Source organism: Branchiostoma floridae, chromosome 11, assembly GCF_000003815.2.
Source record: "Branchiostoma floridae strain S238N-H82 chromosome 11, Bfl_VNyyK, whole genome shotgun sequence".
NCBI classification, from domain to species: Eukaryota; Metazoa; Chordata; class Leptocardii; order Amphioxiformes; family Branchiostomatidae; genus Branchiostoma; species Branchiostoma floridae.
In genome coordinates this window covers 19025636-19046508 of record NC_049989.1, presented here as the reverse complement: position 1 = coordinate 19046508, position 20873 = coordinate 19025636, and the positions used below count along the sequence as shown (strand labels likewise).

Sequence of the window (20873 nt, the reverse complement as noted above, 5' to 3'; positions counted from 1 at the left end):
CAGCCGTTCACTTTGACTATAGTGTCCCTGTCTCCCTGTATTTATATCGACCCAGAGTTCGCGTATCTGTATCCCATGGCTGATCATGGGAGAATCTCTCCGAATGACGTCAGAAATCTCACACAGTCACGAACGGGTCTTGAAAGTGACCTTCGTTGGCATGCAGAAGATTACTTGGAATTTTCAGCCAACTGATTTGAAAGAGCCGCCAAGAATGCAATGTTTTATGTAGCTTCTTGTTTCCACGTACCTTCGTCACACTTCTTGAACGGAGTGTAGATAAAAGAAAAGCAGTTTGTCATTTTGCCAGTACGTTTAGTATTTGACCGACTTTCATCAGTTAACATAACAGTAGTCTAATTTTTAATGCTCATAGCTATCTATGTGATTGATCAGAGGTATGCTGCTGAGTTTGTATATTTCTGTGATAAGTTCTGGCTTCTTTTAAACGCATCATTGTCATTGAGGTACAGTACCAACGAAAAACGATAGGCTGTTTTATACCGATATGATGGTGAGGAGAATGTCACTGTCAAAATTTAAAGACGATGACGTTGCTGAGACGATACAATATCAACGTACCGCCCTGTTTCTTTCCCCCTGTCTGTCTCTCCCTTTCTCTATCTGTCGCTCTTACTCTCTCGCAATTCACTATTATCAACACGCTGATAACCAATTGCTATTGCTCACCGATTGGAAGTAGGTCACATTGATAAAAGAAGGTTAGTTTTACTGTGAAACCTTTAGCTCATCGCCGAGTTTATCTTCCAAAGCTCCGAAACGAAATGAAATATCATATACATATAGATATACATATACATGTACATGTATATGTATACACACACATATACATATACGTGTACATGTACATGTACATTTGCATATACAAGCGCAAAGCATTTTGATACGGTCCCACTAATACGAAATGCTGGCGTAAATATGGACCAATGAATGAAGAATACAAAAAGTTTGTTTTCCATCTCCATTTGTACTCATTCCCAATTGCATTGAAAAAAATACCTATTACCCATGCCAAATCCCTTCGCGAGACGACAGTACTTATGAGATCGCCCACAGCTAAAAATAGCACTCTTGGAAGGCGGCTTGTTGCAACCGGCGGCGCACCTGATTGGCCCGCGCTACGCTGATGGCGGTTCGTTCACATCCGGGATACAATTATGCATAGTACGACTGAAGAAAATAGAAATATTAAAAAAGGAAGACCGGTGCTCCGGGACGCAGTCGTATCGTGACGTGCGCGCTTCAGCAGGTGGTTTGTCGCATCCGACTATACGTTCTACATATATGGAGGTTTGGTCACCTGAAGCCCGTTTTACGCGCACATAAGACGGTGTGGCAGACAATGTGAGAAGATCGCATTTGCCGAAGAAGACAGCAGACTGGTGTTAAGGAGGTTCAGGCAACCTTGCTTCGATCTACAACATCAACAACAACAACGGTGAGTCTATGATATATTTTTTATTGCAAATTCATGCCCATGGGGCTAATTGCAAGAGAAGAAAGACTAAATACATGAAATGAATGAATGTGGTCTGAGTACATGTAGATAAACTATATTCTAACATACAAATATTAGGTGGGTGAATGTACATACGATACAGAATAGGGTACTAAGTCTACGTAACTACGTAGGGTACTAAGTCTACGTAACTACGCCTAGGCCTGTGCTACTTAATATCTCACTGCTACTGACTAGCTCAAAGTGGCTGGTCAGTCAGTCAGGCTAAGAGCGAGATTTCGTTAGGCTTATCTTGACCATAAGAAATTAGAATTTCAAAAAGTAGGCATTTGGAATATTAACTAGAAATCTATCAAGCTAATGTACACTATGTTTCAAGTGTGAACAGTCAAGTTAAAAGTAAATGTGAAAAATGAACGAAAAGTGTACCTTAATGTTGTTTATAAATCCATGTAGGGTAACGGAAAGTGACAGAAAAATAACCAGTACATGTCGTTGTCTTTTGCGTGCTTTTTAATTGACTATATTTGAATTCAAAGCAATGTGTGCGTCTGTCACATGGACATGACTACGTACGTCAGCTTTGACGGCGGCGCGTGCTTGACAAAAACCTTGTCAGCAGAAAAGGTCAACTTGTTTTGCAAAATGAATCACAAAACAAGTGCAGTACTCGTGAAATGCAAAGGCCGAGGCGTTACAAAAATATTAACAGTCATTAAACAAACATTAACACGATATAACGTTTGCGCGCATACTATTTACTACTGTAGCATAGTACAACAGATGTTTTTTGTATCCAAGTAACATTGTTTATGTGCAGCGGCAAACAGAACGACAACTTAAGATTTTTTTTGCAATTTCTGTAGTACATGTACGAGTTCCATATTTTATCATATCTATATGTTTTATCATATCTACTATAATACGCGGAATCCGCAAGGTTTTTATAGTAGCCACGTTGCAACACCTGAGGAACGGTCAATAAACAGCAGCACTACACCCTGGATGGTTTGCCCCAACAAAAATAAGGGGTGTTATTCAGTACAAGAACAAGAACAAGAACGTTAACAGGTTAACATGTTTTCTGATTTGTATGTCAGTTCCCATGTTCACGATCCGCGCGTGTTACCCGGCGCTCAAAGCTTGCTAAAATTGGAAATTCTAAGAAAAACGTTTTTTAGGGCCGATTGACATGGATGTGCGAAATTTATGCACACGAGACACAGGAAACAAGAAACCGTGTGCAATATATTATGAATAACAAGACCTTGCTGTCTTTCTATCTCAGAACACAAAAATAACACATACTTAGCGATGGCATTTCTTTTATGTCTCGTATAGATCGTGAATAAGGTTTTGATGAATCCATATCCTCGCTTGTATATGGACAGTCAATTAGCAGTTTCTGTCGACTTCTGACTCATTATGATTTATTGTATGAGAAACGGAAAGTGGGTGAGTCGTGATAGAGAGGAATATAGAGATGCATATTCTTCATAATTACTCTCCAAGAAGAGCTAGAGATTAGACTCCGGCTTTTTTTTTAAAACGTTTTTATGCGTTTTTATCGGGCTTTCTATTTTGTAACGTATTCTTGATGTCTGGCGGTCTAACGAGATATCAGGGAAGAGTACAAAATAGAAAGCTCCATAAAAACGAGTAAAAAATGGCCAAAAAAAAAGCCGGAGCCAAAAGGTGGACTCTCACTGCATCTTGGGGCACCAGTGCGGCACTGCGGGGCTCGTTCACTGCGGCGGTTTTGTTATTTTCGCGATGTTTTGTATAATTTAGATATTGCCTAATACGTAAAAGTATGACTTAGAAGATGATAAAATACACAAAACGGAAGAAAGTTCATTATCTCTGAAATTCGCTGAGTCATCTACGAACCCCGCAGTGCCGCACCGATGCCCCAACTGCAGTGAGAGTCTACCTTAACCTCGAGCTCTGCTTAGAGAGTAATTCATAACATAGTCCATATTCTCCTCACGTAAAGAGACTACAGTAAGTGTCCAGGCACAGGGCTTAAGTCTATTTTAAGTCTGCGTGACGCGAGCCAACGCAAATATGATTGTGTGCGGGCAGCAGATTGCCTCTGCATCAATTCACTCTCGCGGCAAGATGGAAGGGAAAACACGCTATTCAATTATTATTGATGTCACGGCTGTTTTTATGAATATGACTGGCAGCAATTTTGTTAATTACGGGGGTGTCTTTTCCACAGTGATCAGAGAGATGATCGTTGATTGACATCACTTTGAAGAAAAGTATGTGTTTGAAAAAGACAGACGAAAATATCAGCTGCAGCGATTAACGATAATGATGTTTCCTACAGAAAAACATAATGTTTTAGTTTGTTTTTCATCTAGTCTAGTTTAAGATTACTGTGTAAGTTTGGTTTCTTCCCTTTCATCTATAAGACCACGTGTGGTCAATTAGGCATTTAGCCTACGGGCATGAACATGCAATAGAGGTTATCATTGTTATTGTATTCGGCGTCCTGCTGCAATTATTAGGGTGTTTAGGCCAGATCGCAGAGGTCCCGGGTCGGAATGTCCTGCTGACACGCCAGCGATGTTTTTTTACTCCGCCCTGGTGTAAAAATGGGTGCCTGGCTTCGGTTGGGGGGGGGGGGGTAAAGACGGTGGAATGAAGGATGGGCTCTGCCTTCAAATATCGTGCTCTAGACTAAGTGTATAACAACCTGCTATAGCTAATGCCTCAAAAAAGCTATTGGACTTCCTTTACCTGTATCTTTTAGTAGTATTTGCCACATTTATGTACGGCGAATATCATTCCTCATTACGTCTATTTCCACGGAAGTGATTTTTTTTCCACGAAAGTGTTTTTAATCAATGTAAATGGGTTACTGGATTTAAGATGACGTTCTTTTTCATCATTACGAGTTTACTTTGCATGTTTTAGTTTCAGCACTACTGGCTCTGTAATGTTGTCATGCATCTTATATTTCTTGTATCATAAATCTATTCGGAAATATCCTTTATGAAGCCCATGGGGTGCAGTATATACATGACTTGTCTTTTAAGAATCACTCAGGTTCACAATTAGCTTGAGTAAATACGCGTAGCAGCTACATGTATTCTTCCTGTGTTAACTTTGCTTCCTTTTTCACTGTCATCACTCGTTATCATCATGATGGATATAGATATCTCCAGCTTTCATGTCAGTCTACACCAATTACACCACCATAAGTCATTTTGTGTCAATCTAACATTATATAAAAAACGGGGATATGAAATAACAGCATGTAGAATTTTGTTCCGTGGTAAATTTCCTCTTCAAAGCTACCATTAGTCTGACTGACGACACGTCACCATGGCAACCAACCTCCAACCAACCAGCGCACAGACCGTAATGAGTCAGAACCATTCTATCGGTACGTTGTCAGTAGAAATAATTGGCTAGAGTACGTCGCGGTTGAAAACAGGCATCTCAACGTGTAGCTAAAGCAGCTGCAGTGCTCCGCTTTGGCTTTTCTGGGCTCGAGCAATTCTGCATCAGCAACCAGGTACGTAAGTGACATGACAACCGGGCAGGTGTAGCTGCACTGACTCCGTTTAAATTATCCGTACGACTGCTAGTCAAGCTGTACACACGGATCGCCTCTGTAGCCAAAGTTACCTGTATCGTTAATACTGTTATTGTATATTGTATATTGTATTGTTACCAGGGATAGCCCTTGATAATAGCCTCCGGCTAGTTGGGTAGCCCTGGTTGTATTTCTCATGATTATACATCCGAATAAATCAAATCAAATCAGATATAAAGGACATATGAGTTATCAACATTTGTCAACATTAGCAACGTTGTCAACATCATCATGACCTTCGCTTTGGAACCTGCTAAACCACCTTGGACTACCCACACCATTTGCTACCGTTTGCTAGGATTTGCTTGTTGTTGTTATTGTTATAATTTTTTTTTGGTCTTTTTTTCTTGAGAGGTGATATTGATATTACCTTGTTTCTAGTGCGCATCGCCCCTGCGTCCTGTGCGTTACTTTGTTGATGATCAATACAAAAATGACCACGTTTAATCTTCTTGTTTCGAGATACATTTGTTATGCTTTTTCATCGCTGTGGAAGGTATAGCTACACGGGTATTCCTTGTATACGTGTAAAAGGTCACATTCTCAAGGCTGCGCCTTCTGCTGTGTCTCTCTTACCCACAGGCCAAACAGCAGTGAAACAGACATACTATAACAACATCACCGGATGCTTCACGGGGGCGTTAATCATCTTACAGTTCTGTCAAAACCGGGATATCTCTTGATAGTTGCCCACTGGCATACAGCTCTGCTGAGGACTCAGGATTAAACCTTTTCTGAAAATAACTGGATTTAGTCCAGTTCCCGCGGGATTTAGCAGTAACAGGCATTCACTATCCAAGCTTCTAAGCTTGCCAAACGCATGGGTACTTAACAGTGATCTCTTCTCTCTCCCTCCAGACCATGACATTGGTGAGTGTAGTCCTGGTGGCCCTGATTGTGCTCATCTCTATCGCCATCATCGTCCACTCTGCTATCGGCTGTGTCAGCGGAAACTGCATGTGCTGCATCGGTAAGTCAGTACTCAGTAGTTTTGACTTCGATATGTTTTCTCAGAACAAGGAGTTTAAAAGTTTTGAATAAAACGAATCTTAGATCCTCTGAATATTCCTCCTTAGTCTATAGTTAATAGTAAATCATTCGTCCTAAATATATGTTATCTCATTCCTAAATCCTCCTCATTCCAAATCAATCCTTCATCGAATTCCAAACGCACCTCAGTCTTAGATCCTCCATACCAGATTTGAAAGTAGCTGATTCTTGACTCATCCTTCCTATTCTTGGATCCGTTGTCTCCAAATTTCAACCGTACCTTATTTTCAGATCCTTCTTTACGTGATTCAAAGGTATTTTCTTCTAAGAGCTTTCCTCGGCAGATTGCACGGTATCTATTTTCAATTAGTCTCCAAGCTATCAGCTGAGTGACAAAAGAGAAGAATTTGGCCAAATAGGGACAAATAAGTTGGCATCGGATCATTAATGGGATCATGAAATGCAAATACCCGGCACTGGCCGACAGCCAAAGGCTAAATTACGCATCATCTTACAGAAATCACAATATCAATCATGCAACGATAGACAGAAATCACAATGGCAGTCATTTAAATCTAAATTACACCATTCAATGCGGTGGAAATAAGTAAACTATAGTTTTTAAATCGTATAGTCACCGTTAGAATCAAATACATGTAGAAATATATCTCTATTTGCTGTTTCCAGATAATCAAATTATTCAAACCTTTCTGCTCAGATTCCCGAAACCACAACATGGTTCTGGAGATCACGCCCCAGCGGGAGACGTTTGAGCTGACGAGCGCGATCCTAACGCAGGTGTCCATGGACAGCACCAAGCAGAGCCAGGGCGTGGATCTCCTGACGGGGCCTGTGGATCTCCTGACGGGACCTGTGGATCTCCCCGGGCAGACGCAACAGGACACAGACTCCAGAAACCTGGACCAGAGTCACCTGGACAAGTATCAGGTGGACAACATCTGCTGAAGAGCGATAAAACTGTCTCAGTGAACCAATATCTCAGTGACTGACAGGCTGAATAAACGGTTCAAAACTTGAACTGTGCGGCTCCAGATGTCTTACTGAAGGACGCCTTCAGTGTGCAATATGTCGAAAGCTTGAGGAATGAATCTACTTTACTAAAATAGTATATATCTCATTGGACCAATATCTTATAATTGGACCAACTTTAACCAGACGTCATGGTGGACTGGACAGATACACTGACGCGCGGTTGTTCAAGAGAATGATAGGACTATTTTACGTATCATGGTGGTTTTTAGTGCATATTTTAGTATGGTCTTTGATTTCACTTCGTGTCTGTATTTGTATGTAGGTGCAATCTGTATCTGTATGTTATTCTATCTGTTAAAGAGCAATCAAACTGCTGAAGAGTAATTAAATCTAAGTGGACCAATGTGTCACTGGACCAACCAATTCACGGTGGTCTGGACAGATACAATATGCAGCTCTTTGTACCGAGTCTTAAGAACGGTTGACTTTAGATATCAACATAGTACAGCCAACGCTATGTGAGGAATCATAGTTTTAAGAATAGGACTTTGGATGTGATTTGCTTGTTTCAATGAACGTCGACCACTATAATGCTTGTAAATTTATTGATACAGTCATGTATATAATGTGCCCCTCATTTTCGTCTCAATTTACAGATAGAAAAGTACACTTTTTTACGGAGCCTAAAAAGATCCTTCCCAACAACTTGGGAAGGTGTACGTATAAGAAAAGCAATGGTATAACGAGAAAATGTATTTTTCCGTCGTCTGCATACACAATCAGATCTAGAGGTGGAAACGTGTTCGTACGTGGATTACTCGTGCCAATCTGTAGTCATTTTTGTACAACGTGCCTTCAGTGGTCGTCAAGTGTTTTTGTATAAAACGTTGTGTACAAGTCTTGGGCTTCTCATATGCCCCACATGTATTTAAAGGCGGAGTCAAACTAATTGTGATAAGTGGCCAAACCTTGCTTACGATGCTTAACTCTCAAAGATCTTCATGAGTATGTTCTCTCTGTAACATTATGTTTAAGAAGTGAAATTCTAACCTACTATACATTCAACAAGATTAGCAGTACGTGCAACTTTCACTTCACTCTATTGTTGCTTTCAATTGGAGAATAAACTGATAAAATTGTACATATTTCATGTCTATTCTTGAAATCCGTTGGCCCAACGCACTGCTATGCTCGGTACCTTTCTTCTATTAACTCAAAAGCTCTATTGTCAAGCCTTAATGTGATGTCAATCCAGTTTAATTAAGACTCACTGCTTGGGAAAAATAATTCTCCAACATCCGGATTTGACCTGCATTCTAGACTGTCATTAGCATCGGTACCGCGACACGTGTCACTGGCGTCACGTGTAGGACGGGAGGTATTTTCTCGTGACGTTTGTCCAACATGTAGGGCAAATGTAACCTGGTTATAAAAATAGCAGCACGCAATATCCTCGCCATAGATCCCACATCCGTCATCACGCACATCAAGGGAAACATTAATGGGACTCTAACGCGTTGTCTCCGCTATAATGTATTAGCACTCCGGGGTGATAACAGGAGAATTACAGTGTTTTATGTAATCAGCGTCGCAGACATGTGTGCAGATGACTATGAAATTTCACATTCTCGAAAACGAGTCGGCACGTCAGGACGCTTGCAGATAGATGTGCAAAAGTTAGGTGTGACAGGTCGTTCAGTGTAATATAACCAGCTGCTGCCGCGCCGCGTGCCTGCGAAGCTGGTGTGTTACGCCAAAGGGTGGTTATACCGGCTATATAGATACAGATACAGATACAGGACGCGCACGTGGGCCAGTCATTTCCGACAGCATATTACGCACTTTTCATCCCTTACTGTGAATGATTCCAGGAGGACAGGTGGAATAGGTTAGTGGAGATGGTAGATGACAACACTTTTACAAAGTTTGGAAAATTTCCAATATTCTCGGGTTTCCATGTCAACCGGTTGTTGAGGTATTTTTCACGTAAGTCACTAATTTTGGTTCTAACAATGTATTTTTCAGATTTTCTTGCTATATTGCTGCTATTTTCTTACATGAATAAAATTACCTCCTTGACCAAAGAGGCCCGGTCTGAATAGAGTTTTTTGCAGCCAAGTGCAGCCAAGTAGTCCCTGGTGGATGTTGTCTGAAACATCTGCGTGTGTTAAAGGTGACGTCCTTGGTGCTAAAACGGAGTTAGTCATTTCCGACAGCATCCGGAGCGCCTTTCATCCACTACTGTGAATTATTCCCGAAGGACAGGTGGGATAGGCTTATTATAGGTCTTGGATCTACAATGTTAAAGAGTTTTCTGTATTCAAGTAGCCCCTGGCGGATGTTGTCTGAAAAACCTGCGTATCCCAAAGGGCCGTCCGACCAATCGCCAACCCACAGGTGACGTCCTTGGTACTGAAAAGGGGTCCCAAAGACAGAGTCAGTCATTTCCGACAGCATCCGGAGTGCCTTTCATCCGCTATTTTCATGCTACTTTGAATGAGTCCCGAAAGGACAGGTGGAATAAGTTATTAGAGATCTTAGATCTACAATGTAAAAGAGGTTTCTGTGGTCAAGTAGCGCCTGGCGGATGTTGTCTTAAATGTCTGCGTATGTTAAAGGTGCCGTCCGAACAACTGTCAACCCGGGGGTGACGTCCTTAGTGCTGAACGGAGTCCCCAAAATCCCCGCCGCCTGATTTATATTTGTGTGCCATGTACATCTAGTGAGTTACCCATGTCATACATGGCCAACCATGGCCTCCCGGCCTTCTCCAGACCATGGTTAGGATCCGGAGTTTAAGGACATCTGTGGCAGAGGGATGACCGGGCGGGCTGCCTATTTGTCATCATAGTCGAAAATTCTTAATAATATCGTACTTCGATGCAATCAGATCGGCCAACTTGTGCCAGAACCTCCGGGGTGGATTCCAGGCCACTCCAAACACAGTGCCGACCTTGGTCTGGCGAGGGTCCTGAATATGTGAAATGGGAGTAGCTTTCATGAAAGTACAGCCTAATGTAGCCTCCTTCACCGGCCTCTCCGGGGGCATTGGCGTAAGTTGTTGGGGTTGGAGGGGGGGGGGGGGGATTGGGGGAGCTTCCTGGCATATATTTCTTTCCCGGCAATCTTCCTTTCCCGGCGTATTCCCAGTTAAACATCATGAACAACTTACACTAGTGCCCCCAGAGAGGCCGGTGAAGGACGCTAAGCCTAATACATGCATCCTCAATCTACGCAAAGCTGCCCTCAAGAACTTAAACACTAGTACTGAAACCGGCTGACGCGGCAAGTTTCCAAATACGTACCGTTTAGTTTGCCTTTTAGCCGATGGCATAATTTTGTCTTCTACTTTTAGACATAACCTACTTTAGTTAGAAATCTAGTAAATTAATTTCCTTTGACGCAACTGCGCAGTGTCTAAAAATAGAGATGTGTTGGTGCGTCAAAGAAAATTAATTTACAAAATTTCTAAGTAGATTATGCATATGCCTTCCGGTTCTATGGTTCTTCACTTTCAAACCAGTACAAAATGACATCGTTATTCTTTCATCGCACACATGTACGCATCATCGTTACAGCACACTGGACGAGTTTGGTGGCTTTTCAACGATAAACCCACACCGCCTGCAGCAGCTGCTTTTAACATCAAAGATGCATTAAAAGCGGGGCCCGGTCGGGCTGTTTGTGGAGACGAAAATTAGATGTATACGTATGAATATACACTGATAATTGCCACGACTATTCTCGATCTTTTACGTCTTGTGTAGTTGGGTGTCTTTTATATGATACTTTTCGTTCCCGACAAAGGCAACCTTCGCAAGGAAGTAGTTACTGCTATGACCGAAGTCTTGCCATTTGATATGATTGAAACTATATGTAATTGGGTCAACCATGAATTGCTGCAGCTCTCTTCACATACACCATCCCCAAACACTAACGTTAATTGAACGCCCACTTCAGAGACACCTGCTGTGACTCGGGTGGGGAGTCTTTCACCAAATTGGTGCTTCCTACTGAGATGATGCATAATTGGCAGCAGTTATATAAAAATACACCATGCTTGGCCTACTTACAGGGGAAGGTATGGCTCTGGCCTTTTTCTAAATACCGATTAGCCCTACTTGATTGTAACATTTCTATATCAAAGACTTATGCTAGCCCTTTTTGTTATAGGAATCAGGATATTAGGATTTATTCTATACCTCTATTTTGTACTTTGTGTAATAGATGTTGCCTTACCTTGTACCGTGTACAATTGTCATGCAATAAATCTCTTCTTCTATGAAGGAATAACGTAACTTCTAATGCCAAGACATCTGTGCTTCAAAATCTGAGTTGTGCTTATCATTTCTGGGTGAGGCCGAGGACTTATTGATCACTGCTCGTTCACATGTGGTATACATTTTTGTATTTGGCATGTTGCTCTTTGGTGTTTGGTTCCTTTGCGCAAAGGAGATGAAAAAAAGACAGGAAATGGTGTATCCTTTATAATATTTATTGAAGTTACATTACAAAAGGATGGCTAAAGAATAAAGAGTTTTGCCAAAAAGCAGTTACTCAAGCAACTGGATATGATATCCAGTTGCTTAAGTAACTGCTTTTTGGCATATCTTATTACCTAGATGTCTAATCTTCATCAATGAATAAAGAGTTTTCTTTTACAGACACAAGATTCTACTTTACATTATCTTTTAAGAAGTGACAGTTTTATGTTTCTTAGTTGGTGGCTCTGTGTCCCAGATGTTGTGGAACTGGTCTTTAGGCCCGAACAGTCCTTTTGGTACATGGAACTCCAGTGGGACCTGGTCAGACTTTGTGGTGAGATCCTTCTCAAACATCTGGGTAAAGAAGAAAGGGGAGATTATTCTTGAGCAAGTTGAGGAAGGTTAGACCAGGGTTGTAGCCAGCCAGAAATCATTTTTTGTCCATTCAATTTTGAATGGCTTTGGCGCAGCGTTCCTAAAGGGGTCCGGGGGCATGCTCCCAAGGAAAATTTTTAAGCCTAGACCCTCTGAAACGCTATTTCCTGCATTTTGAGGGTTAGATTTTGCTCACAGAGGATAGAATGAGCAAATTTTTTTTCCGTCCCCAGCTGTAAAATTCCGTCAAAGGACATAAGGATGGGGGCTGGCTACAACAGTGGGTTAGACATCTTGGTGTGCAGCATTGTGTAATGCAAAATACAGCAAGCAACCGTGCATACTTTCATAGTATGCACTACATGTCATCTCATCTAATTCTCAGTCACTAAAGAATGATGAATTGTGGATGCTGTCTGGAACATCTGCCGACAAACCGGACATGACAAAAATCAATGGACTGGATGTTTGAACGATTAGAAATTAACAAATTGTTTACAGGTGTTTACGTGTTTGGGGGATTACAGGTCCAAGAAAAGAACTAGAGCAACATCTACAGTACCCATGTCTACAGTCAAAGTTATAAATAGACTAAGTGTTTTTTTCATGAAGATAGGATTTTAGAATGCCAGTGGATGTCAGCTTAACTTCACCAAACAGAATCCTTTGGACCATTCTTTTGATATCACCCATTCACAACTTTCTACAGATTATTACGTTCAGGTTCAAGTCCGGACCTAGACCTGATCCTATGGACCAGGACTGTACCTGGACCTGAATTTTCTGTACCGGTACCCACCCCTAATCTTTATGCATTCAAGTCAAATGCCTGTAGCCTAAAACAAAAGAACCAGACAAAATCGTGCCCCACCTCACTAGTGCACAGCTCCAGATCCTGGACAGGTCTGCCTCCAGAGGTGCCAGCGGCTTACCCAACAGGACTGTACCGGTACCCACCCCCTCACCCCTACTGTAGCCTTAACCAAAAGAAGCAGAGAAAATCGTGCCCCACCTCACTAGTGCACAGCTCCAGGTGTTGAGACAGGTCTTCTTCCAGAGGTGCCAGCGGCTTTCCTAGCAGCAATGCAGCCTGGGATACGTCAGGGTGGAAATGGTGCTGGAAAGACTGGAGTGGGAGGGGGGCGACATGGAGAGGAAGAATTACTCACTGTACATTACCTATCCAGACTATTTCATTTTGTGGTAGGAGGTAAAGAGAAGTATTGTGCCGTGAAAATTTCAAGATAGATATTGCTTAAGCACTGCCAAATACAAAATTTGTCACGCCTTGAGTGTTGACTAAGTTGTAATAAGCTTGTAAACATTGTAAATTGTTTGTGTTTTACAGGACAAGTAAAGGAATATTGCATTATATTAAGGAGTTGTAATGATCCTTGAAATTTCTTGTAATGTTTCTTTAGAACATTTCAGTACAACAGGTTTAGAGGCACAGTCCTTGAAGAATACAACTGTATGCTGTGTTCTCTACAGTTACAATACTAGGTAACATATTGTAATGGGTTACATGAACTCCTCTTACCTTAACCTCCCAGAGAGAACTGTCCATGGCCTTGCACTTGGCTGGGTCAGGCTCACTCTCGTCATAGGGGTCGGAACCAAGTCCTAAAAAAGGGTTACAATTATCTTATTCAAAGACAAATGAAAGCTGTACGACTAAAACTTGGACTGATCTTTAGCTGTCATTTTCCTTAGATTGAAGCCAATCACTGTCTGATTCGAAGTCAAAGAAAAAGCACAGAAATCAGACCATAGCATTGTTGAACAATTTCCAAATTAGTACCTGGACAATTATAATTATAGACAGCAACAAAATGCACAAAATGCTGACAAAAGTGGTCATGAGCATGATTTGTGTGTATTTCTAAATTATACAGTTTCATTGTTATTCCCACAAACAGCTTGACCAAGGCCCGGAATGGAAATGTGATCCGGTATTTGACAACATCACTATTTTTGATAGCTGATGGACTAGCAGAAAATAAATCAAAGTGAAAACCCACCTTCCCCACTGCTCCTGTGCACCAGGACCTGACAGTTGGGGTGTCTCCTCAGGAGGTTGGAGATGAACACCAGGACCATTTGGAGAGCTAATTGAAATAAGTAATATAAGATGCATGTATGACACATTTTAGGTATGTATCGGTCTTTAGCCAGTATACATTCCACAAGTGCAAAATATTGTATTCAGAGTTTCCTACCATTTTACCATTTTAATCATTTTGCCATTTCTAACCAATCCTTTCCGGTGTAATGGCCAAATGAGTAATGCAGGTTGTGTGTTCAATCTCTGGAGCATAGTCGTACCAACGAATTAAAAAAAAATACAAACTGCATTCTCTGTTCAGTACTCAGCATTTGAAAAAGAGTATGGTACCGTAGTTGAACACACACCCATAGAAATGGAGGGCACTTCCCAGTGCACCATTTTTCCACACTTACATGAGACGGGAGCCGACAGGGACAGTCTGGATAACCGTTTGATGAAGGCTGCTGCCAGGTAGGCTGGGATGTGGCTGGAAAGGAAAGTTAAACATCCTAAAGATCATAAAATAGAGGAGATGACAGACTTCACCCCCTTTAAGACCTGTTAAGTGGATGTGGGGTAGAGATGTTGACAGCCAGATGGAAGAATTGTGACAAGTACTTGTCCTGGAACATCGTGAACTCAAAAAGCACCCCCTGCACACACGCCCACCACATGCCCTGTACAGCCAGTAAAACACAAATGAATACAAAACACAGTACAAGTGTCCTTACGTGGATGTGAGGAACACATCAGCCAGGTGGAAGAATCTCGCCGTGTACTTCACATGGAACACGGACGGCTCAAACAGGGCGTACAGCTTCCTGAAGAAGTCTGGGTAGTCCCTGTTACAAACACAACAAACAGGACATCATCAGTGGCATGTGAAAAACCAGCATTCTCTACATACAGGGCAGGTTGGTGCAGGTATTACTAATGTCTACTTGCATCTAACCTGCACTACCATAATGGTCCATGTATCTGGGTTTACATATATAATGTTTCATAATGTGGACTTTTACTAGCAGTATTGACTGTTACCTCCAGATGAAGTATAAATTAAAGATATAATGGCAATGGTTTCTGAACAGATTTTAGTATGATCAATACTGCCTATAAATTCTAATTGGTGCAGGTAAATTTTGTCTGGTGCAGGTAATTTCCAATGTTACCTGCGACTGTTCAGGTGTGTAGAAAAAGTATTTCGAGCTGAAAACTGACTTGTAGCTGTAGCACAAGCTGTGGCACACTATAGAATGAAAACATCATCATCAAAGCATTTTGAGATAAAACAGGTAGGTGGCACTAATGCCATATGGACCAGACATTGGTAGTCACGTGTATGTTTTACCCTTATATGCTTTCTCATAGATTAGTGCTGAGCAGAAAAAATGTCAAACACTGTAAACTCAGCTAGCTTTCTTTGCACTTTGGTTAAGCTCTGCCTTTGTATTTATTTATTTATTTATTGCCTTTGTACTACATGTACTTTCCAAGCAGAGGTATGGCTGCAGCTGTTTTTTTGTCTTTTAGGCTTATCTATTGGGTTTTCCATTTTGTCCATTTTCTTTGTTTGCCAGGGAGGCATTTAACCCATACATTTAACCTAACCATACCGATCCCCAAGTATATGGGGCCTGTTGATTTAGAATAACACAGTTTGTCTGTACCAGTTTCAGTGTACAGAACTGGTGTATTACTGTGACTCATGACCCCCCTCTTATACTCCCACTTACAAGTTGTGCTTGTAGATGAGTGTAAACAGTCCGTTCAGTGCCAGAAGACTGATAGCTCCGCCTGTAATGAAGAAGGCAAAACACAATTCAACAAACAATTCCACACATTTCTATGCATGCTGTTGTTTGATGTAATGTTCCTAATTCAGTAAAAATAAAACATTATGCAGTCACTGTGGTTTCTGTCGTTAAGAGTAGCCAAACCTCAAAAAAATGAAGAGCCCACCAAATTTATCAATAACTGAATACAACCAGTCAACAGTTTTCACAGCTTCAGTTCAATTCAGTTCAGAACCAAAATGTCAACCCAGAAAGTAGTTTGTCAGTTTTGTGAAGCTGAGACTCACCAACGTTGTATGACTGAGTCAGGAAGTCGATGAGCAGTTTGGGGCTGGACATGAGGGGGATGACAGCCTGGTCTAACGTCAACAGCACCTGTCTGTACAGGCTGCTGGGCAGCTGTGGGAGGAACAGCAATTTGTCACAAGGTCAGAGTTAACAGCAACTGTCTCTACATACATGTACGTACAGGCTGCTGGGCAGCTGTGGGAGGAACAGCAATGTTAGACATGGGACAGCAAAGTCAAAGTCATGGCAGTACCTGTCTGTACAGGCTGCTAGGCAGCTGTGGGAGGAACAGCAATATTAGACACATCAAGGTCAGAGTTAACAGCACCTGTCTGTACAGGCTTCTGGGCAGCTGTGGGAGGAACAGCAATATTAGACATTGGACAGCAAAGTCAAGGTCATGTCAGTACCTGTCTGTACAGGCTTCTGGGCAGCTGTGGGAGGAACAGCAATATTGGTCACATCAAGGTCAGAGTTAACAGCACCTGTCTGTACAGGCTGCTGGCTACTGAGCAGCTGTGGGAGGAACAGCAATACCAGATACCGGTATGTGACCTTTACAGTAAGGCTCAAGGTCAACAGTGAATTATAGCAGATGACTCAATACTAGATCTTGAAAGCCATTTTAAACTTACCTTGTTTTTCAAGAAACTCAACCAGGCATTTGTGAATGCTCTTCTTTGCTCCTATATAAAGAAAACAAGAATGTCAACTTGATTATTGAATCTAAAACGGCAGTTACAATCATTATGTAGCTTCAGCATATTGTGTCTATAAACAGAAATAGAAGGGTATTGAACCATTAGAACTCATTACAAGTAGATATATTACAGGAAACCACCTTGTTCTAGATATAAAAACCCTGACCTTTAGCTGTTTGGGTCTGCACTCTGCTTCTGGGTCTGAGGAAAGAAAATAAAATGATAATGAAGTGACTGACTGACTCGGTACTTTACCCTGCTGCAGGCTTAAGACTAAGAAACAAGCAATGAAAATCTGATTGTATACCTCGGTAAAATTTTAGAAAAAAAACTTAGAATTTCAAATCCCATCTTGTTGGTTAAATGTAACACTATAAGTTGTCTGAAAAGGACCATTGTGTGTATCGTATAATGGTGATGACAATGACATACCAGTCTTCAGAAACAAAATTGATTGATTGATTGATTGATTGATTGACAGATATCACCCTACCTGTAGGTGACACATACAGATTGCTGAGATCACCCCCCTCCCCCGGCATCTGTACCTGAGTCAGCAGGGTGTGCACGTTATGCAGGTACGTGTCAGGGGGTTGCTGGCAGGGAGAAAAGGGTAATGTTAGACTAAACTCAAGATTCAAGCTGCAATATCAATTATCCCCATGAAAAATGGAGATACAGTTTTGGGTGTGTCTGTCTGTCTGTGTGTCTGTTTGCGTTTCCGGATATTTGTGGTCAGCATAACTCAAGAACCTCTGAATGGATTACAATGATATTTGGTATGTGGGTAGGTGTTGGGAAGACAAAGGTCAAGGTCAATTTTGGGCCCCTTGGTATGTGACCTTGGTACTACATCTTTTGACCTTGACATGCTATGGTTCTGATTTCTTGATGGCAGAAAGCTTGTAACGCAAGACAGAAGTAAGTGACTATGTTTGGAATTCAAGGCACTAACCCGTGTGAACTCCTTGGTGACAGTCCTGAGGTTCTTGTGGAGTGATACGAAGGTGAACAGTCTGATGTCATCGTACTGAAAGTAGTCCTGGAACCGACCAATCACAGTGCTCTGGTCTGCCTCGCTTGACATGAGCTTGTCAATGATGAGCTAGGGGGAGAAAATCACAGACATGTTTTCCTTATAACAAGGACAATTAGTTAGTTACTGTATGTGATACATTTTTATCTGTTGTATTTGATATTACCAAGCTCCTTCTCACATAAAACAATAATACACATTATACTATATATAGTCTTTTTTCTAATTTTTTATTGACTTAAAATATGATGGAACCGCCAAAATCAGTGCTTAACTAAACATGATACAAATAAGACATATAGGACAAAGTTAACACAAAACAAGTGTATCATACATTTAACTTTTTGAAAGAAATGAACATACTTATAAGGGACTGGAAATTCACTCTAGATTTCACATAACAATGTAAATTTTGACTTCAGGTTCACTAACCTGGAAGAGCCTGAGAGGGAAGTTGGACTGGTCTCCCCCAGACTTGGAGGTCGGGTGTTTCCCCTCAGCTGATACCAACTTCAACAGGGCCAGTAGGGCTAACTCCTGGGGATAGGAATTAACAATGGTCAAGGGTACTGTTCAAGAATTTGTGGCAATTGTGTCTTCTAATTAACCCACTGGAGATGTATTGATTCTAATATGTTGCACATATTTACATCAACAGGTCAAAGGTTCAAAAGCAAAGACTTTTATAACATGGTAAACACAGCTTCTTTGCTCAGCACTCAGCACTTAAGAAAAAGGGAATAAAAGTTAAACATACCAGACTAGCCTCCTGCTATACATGTATAGCAACTGCACAATTGAGTGGCTTTATATGCAAATGGAAACGAACACTGTGCTAGCTATACATACGTTCTGCTGTGGACTCCCAAACATGGTCATACAAGCAAAGGAAGACCACACAAATATGTACGTCAAATTTGTGAAGATACTGGCTGCTCGGCTGAAGAACTGCCCAAGGCTATGGAGGATAGGGAAGGATGCAGGAGGAGAGTCATGGCCATCCGTGCAACCAGCACGCCCGGATGATGATGATGATGATATATCAGGAAGGCTGTTAGGCACTGTAGTGATGACAGAGCTCAAAATACCACATGTATGTTCCATACCTTAATGTCTGAGTTGTCATGATGAGCCAGTCTGTGCAGCAGAATCTCCAGTGCGTCTATGTAACACTGTCCCAGCCAACGGCTGTACTGCTTCTTTGGGTCAGCGAGCTCTTCTGATGGAACAATGTTTGACAGAAATCATTGTTTATTCCCAATTAGTATTCTTATCATTGTTGATATGTGACCAATATATAACCATTGTACCTAGATTGAAAGAAAATATTCATACACTCATCACCCATTGATTTTAAAATACTAAATAGCAAGGAGAAGTTGAATCTATTTGATATTAGACAATGTACCTTGTACTTCTCAAATCTGAATATGCTCTGTTTTGATCTAAACTTAATCTGGGAGTGCCAAAAAGTGGAGTAAAGGACTTCATTAAAATTTGCAGTAGAAATTGCAAGTAGAAATTGCAACAAGATTTACAAGCACACACATGGACCAGGAGTGTTATGCCTAAACTGGCTACAGGTGGCTTACTATTTAGTAAACAAACACAAACAAACAAAACTGTCCCATACCATCCGCACCCTTCAGCTTGCCCCTGTACGTGATACAGTATGATCTGGATGTACATGTTTACTGTTTACATTATGGAAACAAACAAACAAACAATCTGTTCCGTACCATCCGACCCCTTCAGCTTGCCCCTGTACACCTCCTTCCTCCCCAGCAGGGTGCTGAAGATTTTCTGCAGAGCTGAGAGGCTGGCGGCCGTCACCACATCTTCATCAGACTGGTGGTAGAATGATGATGATTTTTATTTGCTGTTGTTGTTATCCTTGTTTAACATCTATCATTTCACTAGATGTGGCCTCTTGCACATTCTTGCCCATATGGACTAAATGCAACTTAGTTACATAAAACGTTTTTATAGTATTAAGTATCATTACGGTGACAGTGGGACAAAACAAAGTTCTATTATCATCTTCATCAGACTGGGGGATAGAATGATATTGATTTTTATTTGCACGTTCTTGCCCATATGGACTAAAAATGCAGTAGTTATATGAAACGTTTCTGTAAAGAATTGTTACACTGTTAAAATTACAGTGCCAATGGGAGAGACAGAACTAACATTTAAGTTATGCCTTGAGTTATGCTACACTACTTCAATCGTTTACAAAATAGTCAAATATATGATGCTATGCTATTTTTACATCTATCATCAGATCTACATGTCTCTTTCCTCAGTACTTGAAGTTTCTGAAATGCCATTCTTCTATAGCAGGTCTCAAACCTGCCTGGTACCAGCCCATCGTGAGCTTCGCGAAAACTCCTCGGGACTGGGAGGTACCCCGCCCGACGGGGTCTATCACTGTGCTCCGGTGAATTTTTACGGGGTGGGATCTAATTACGTACCTAGAAATCACAATCGCGGCTTAGAAAAATGATCAGCTACAAGACGTAAGACTGTGCCGGTATTAACAACACTTTCATGTCGGTCTAACAGGCTTACACACGGCAAAGAAAGAAATTCTAAACTTCCATCAGGACAGGAGAAAAACATTTAGAAGTTTGGGGAGGGGGGCATCACAAGTTCGACCGTTTTTCACAGAATCGGAGCGACCAAACGAACCTGTGCCGTCTCTAGAATATCTGTGATGTTGTTGGCATGTTCTCTGCTCTGTAGAACCTCCTTAGTTTTCCTCTTGATGTCCTCAGCTATGGCTCTGGGGTTCGCGTCGTCTGCAGACATGTTCGTCTGTTTCTTCTCCTCTCACCTGTGCGCACATGTGCGGTCCTCGGAAAAATTAGCTGTCTAATGATATCCCTAGATTGAGTCTTCACTTTATTAGCAAATCCTTGCTGAATATTCCCCAAAGGATCAAATATTGAACAAAATAATAAAATGTTAATCGTCAGGTTACTATACAGCTGCAAAATGCATGACAAATGTTTGTAATTGTATTCTAATAATTGATATATCTAAACAGGCATAATGTTATATACTATAGGCAGCC

At 41.3% G+C, this 20873-nt stretch overlaps 2 protein-coding genes across 2 annotated transcripts; one reads left to right on the top strand and one right to left on the bottom strand.

Annotated features, from left to right (window-relative positions):
* The first annotated feature begins 5950 nt into the window (after positions 1-5950).
* LOC118425487 lies at positions 5951-8206 on the top strand. Its single transcript, XM_035834349.1, has 2 exons — positions 5951-6060; positions 6799-8206. The coding sequence occupies exons 1-2, from the start codon at positions 5952-5954 to the stop codon at positions 7044-7046; spliced, it is 357 nt and encodes a 118-aa protein (XP_035690242.1). The 5' UTR covers position 5951; the 3' UTR covers positions 7047-8206.
* A 3346-nt stretch (positions 8207-11552) lies between these two features.
* Positions 11553-20648, bottom strand: LOC118425476 (nucleolar complex protein 4 homolog B-like). Its single transcript, XM_035834327.1, has 16 exons — positions 20489-20648; positions 19537-19645; positions 18904-19016; positions 18230-18334; positions 17717-17866; positions 17255-17357; positions 16928-16962; positions 16696-16746; positions 16060-16171; positions 15713-15773; positions 14711-14821; positions 14393-14466; positions 13954-14040; positions 13473-13555; positions 12945-13058; positions 11553-11911 (listed from the first exon to the last, which is right to left on the bottom strand). The coding sequence occupies exons 1-16, from the start codon at positions 20606-20608 to the stop codon at positions 11765-11767; spliced, it is 1575 nt and encodes a 524-aa protein (XP_035690220.1). The 5' UTR covers positions 20609-20648; the 3' UTR covers positions 11553-11764.
* Between the last annotated feature and the right edge of the window lie 225 nt (positions 20649-20873).

Bases quoted from the DNA above. Each gene is read 5' to 3' on its own strand.
- LOC118425487 (XM_035834349.1), top strand. From the start codon at position 5,952: ATGACATTGGTGAGTGTAGTCCTGGTGGCCCTGATTGTGCTCATCTCT. The intron at 6,061-6,798 runs GTAAGTCAGTAC...CTTTCTGCTCAG, and splicing joins AAACTGCATGTGCTGCATCG to ATTCCCGAAACCACAACATG.
- LOC118425476 (XM_035834327.1), bottom strand. From the start codon at position 20,608: ATGTCTGCAGACGACGCGAACCCCAGAGCCATAGCTGAGGACATCAAG. The intron at 16,747-16,927 runs GTCAGGGTTTTT...TTCTTTATATAG, and splicing joins GCAGACCCAAACAGCTAAAG to GAGCAAAGAAGAGCATTCAC. The intron at 14,822-15,712 runs GTAAGTGGGAGT...TGTTTGTAACAG, and splicing joins CTCATCTACAAGCACAACTT to GGACTACCCAGACTTCTTCA.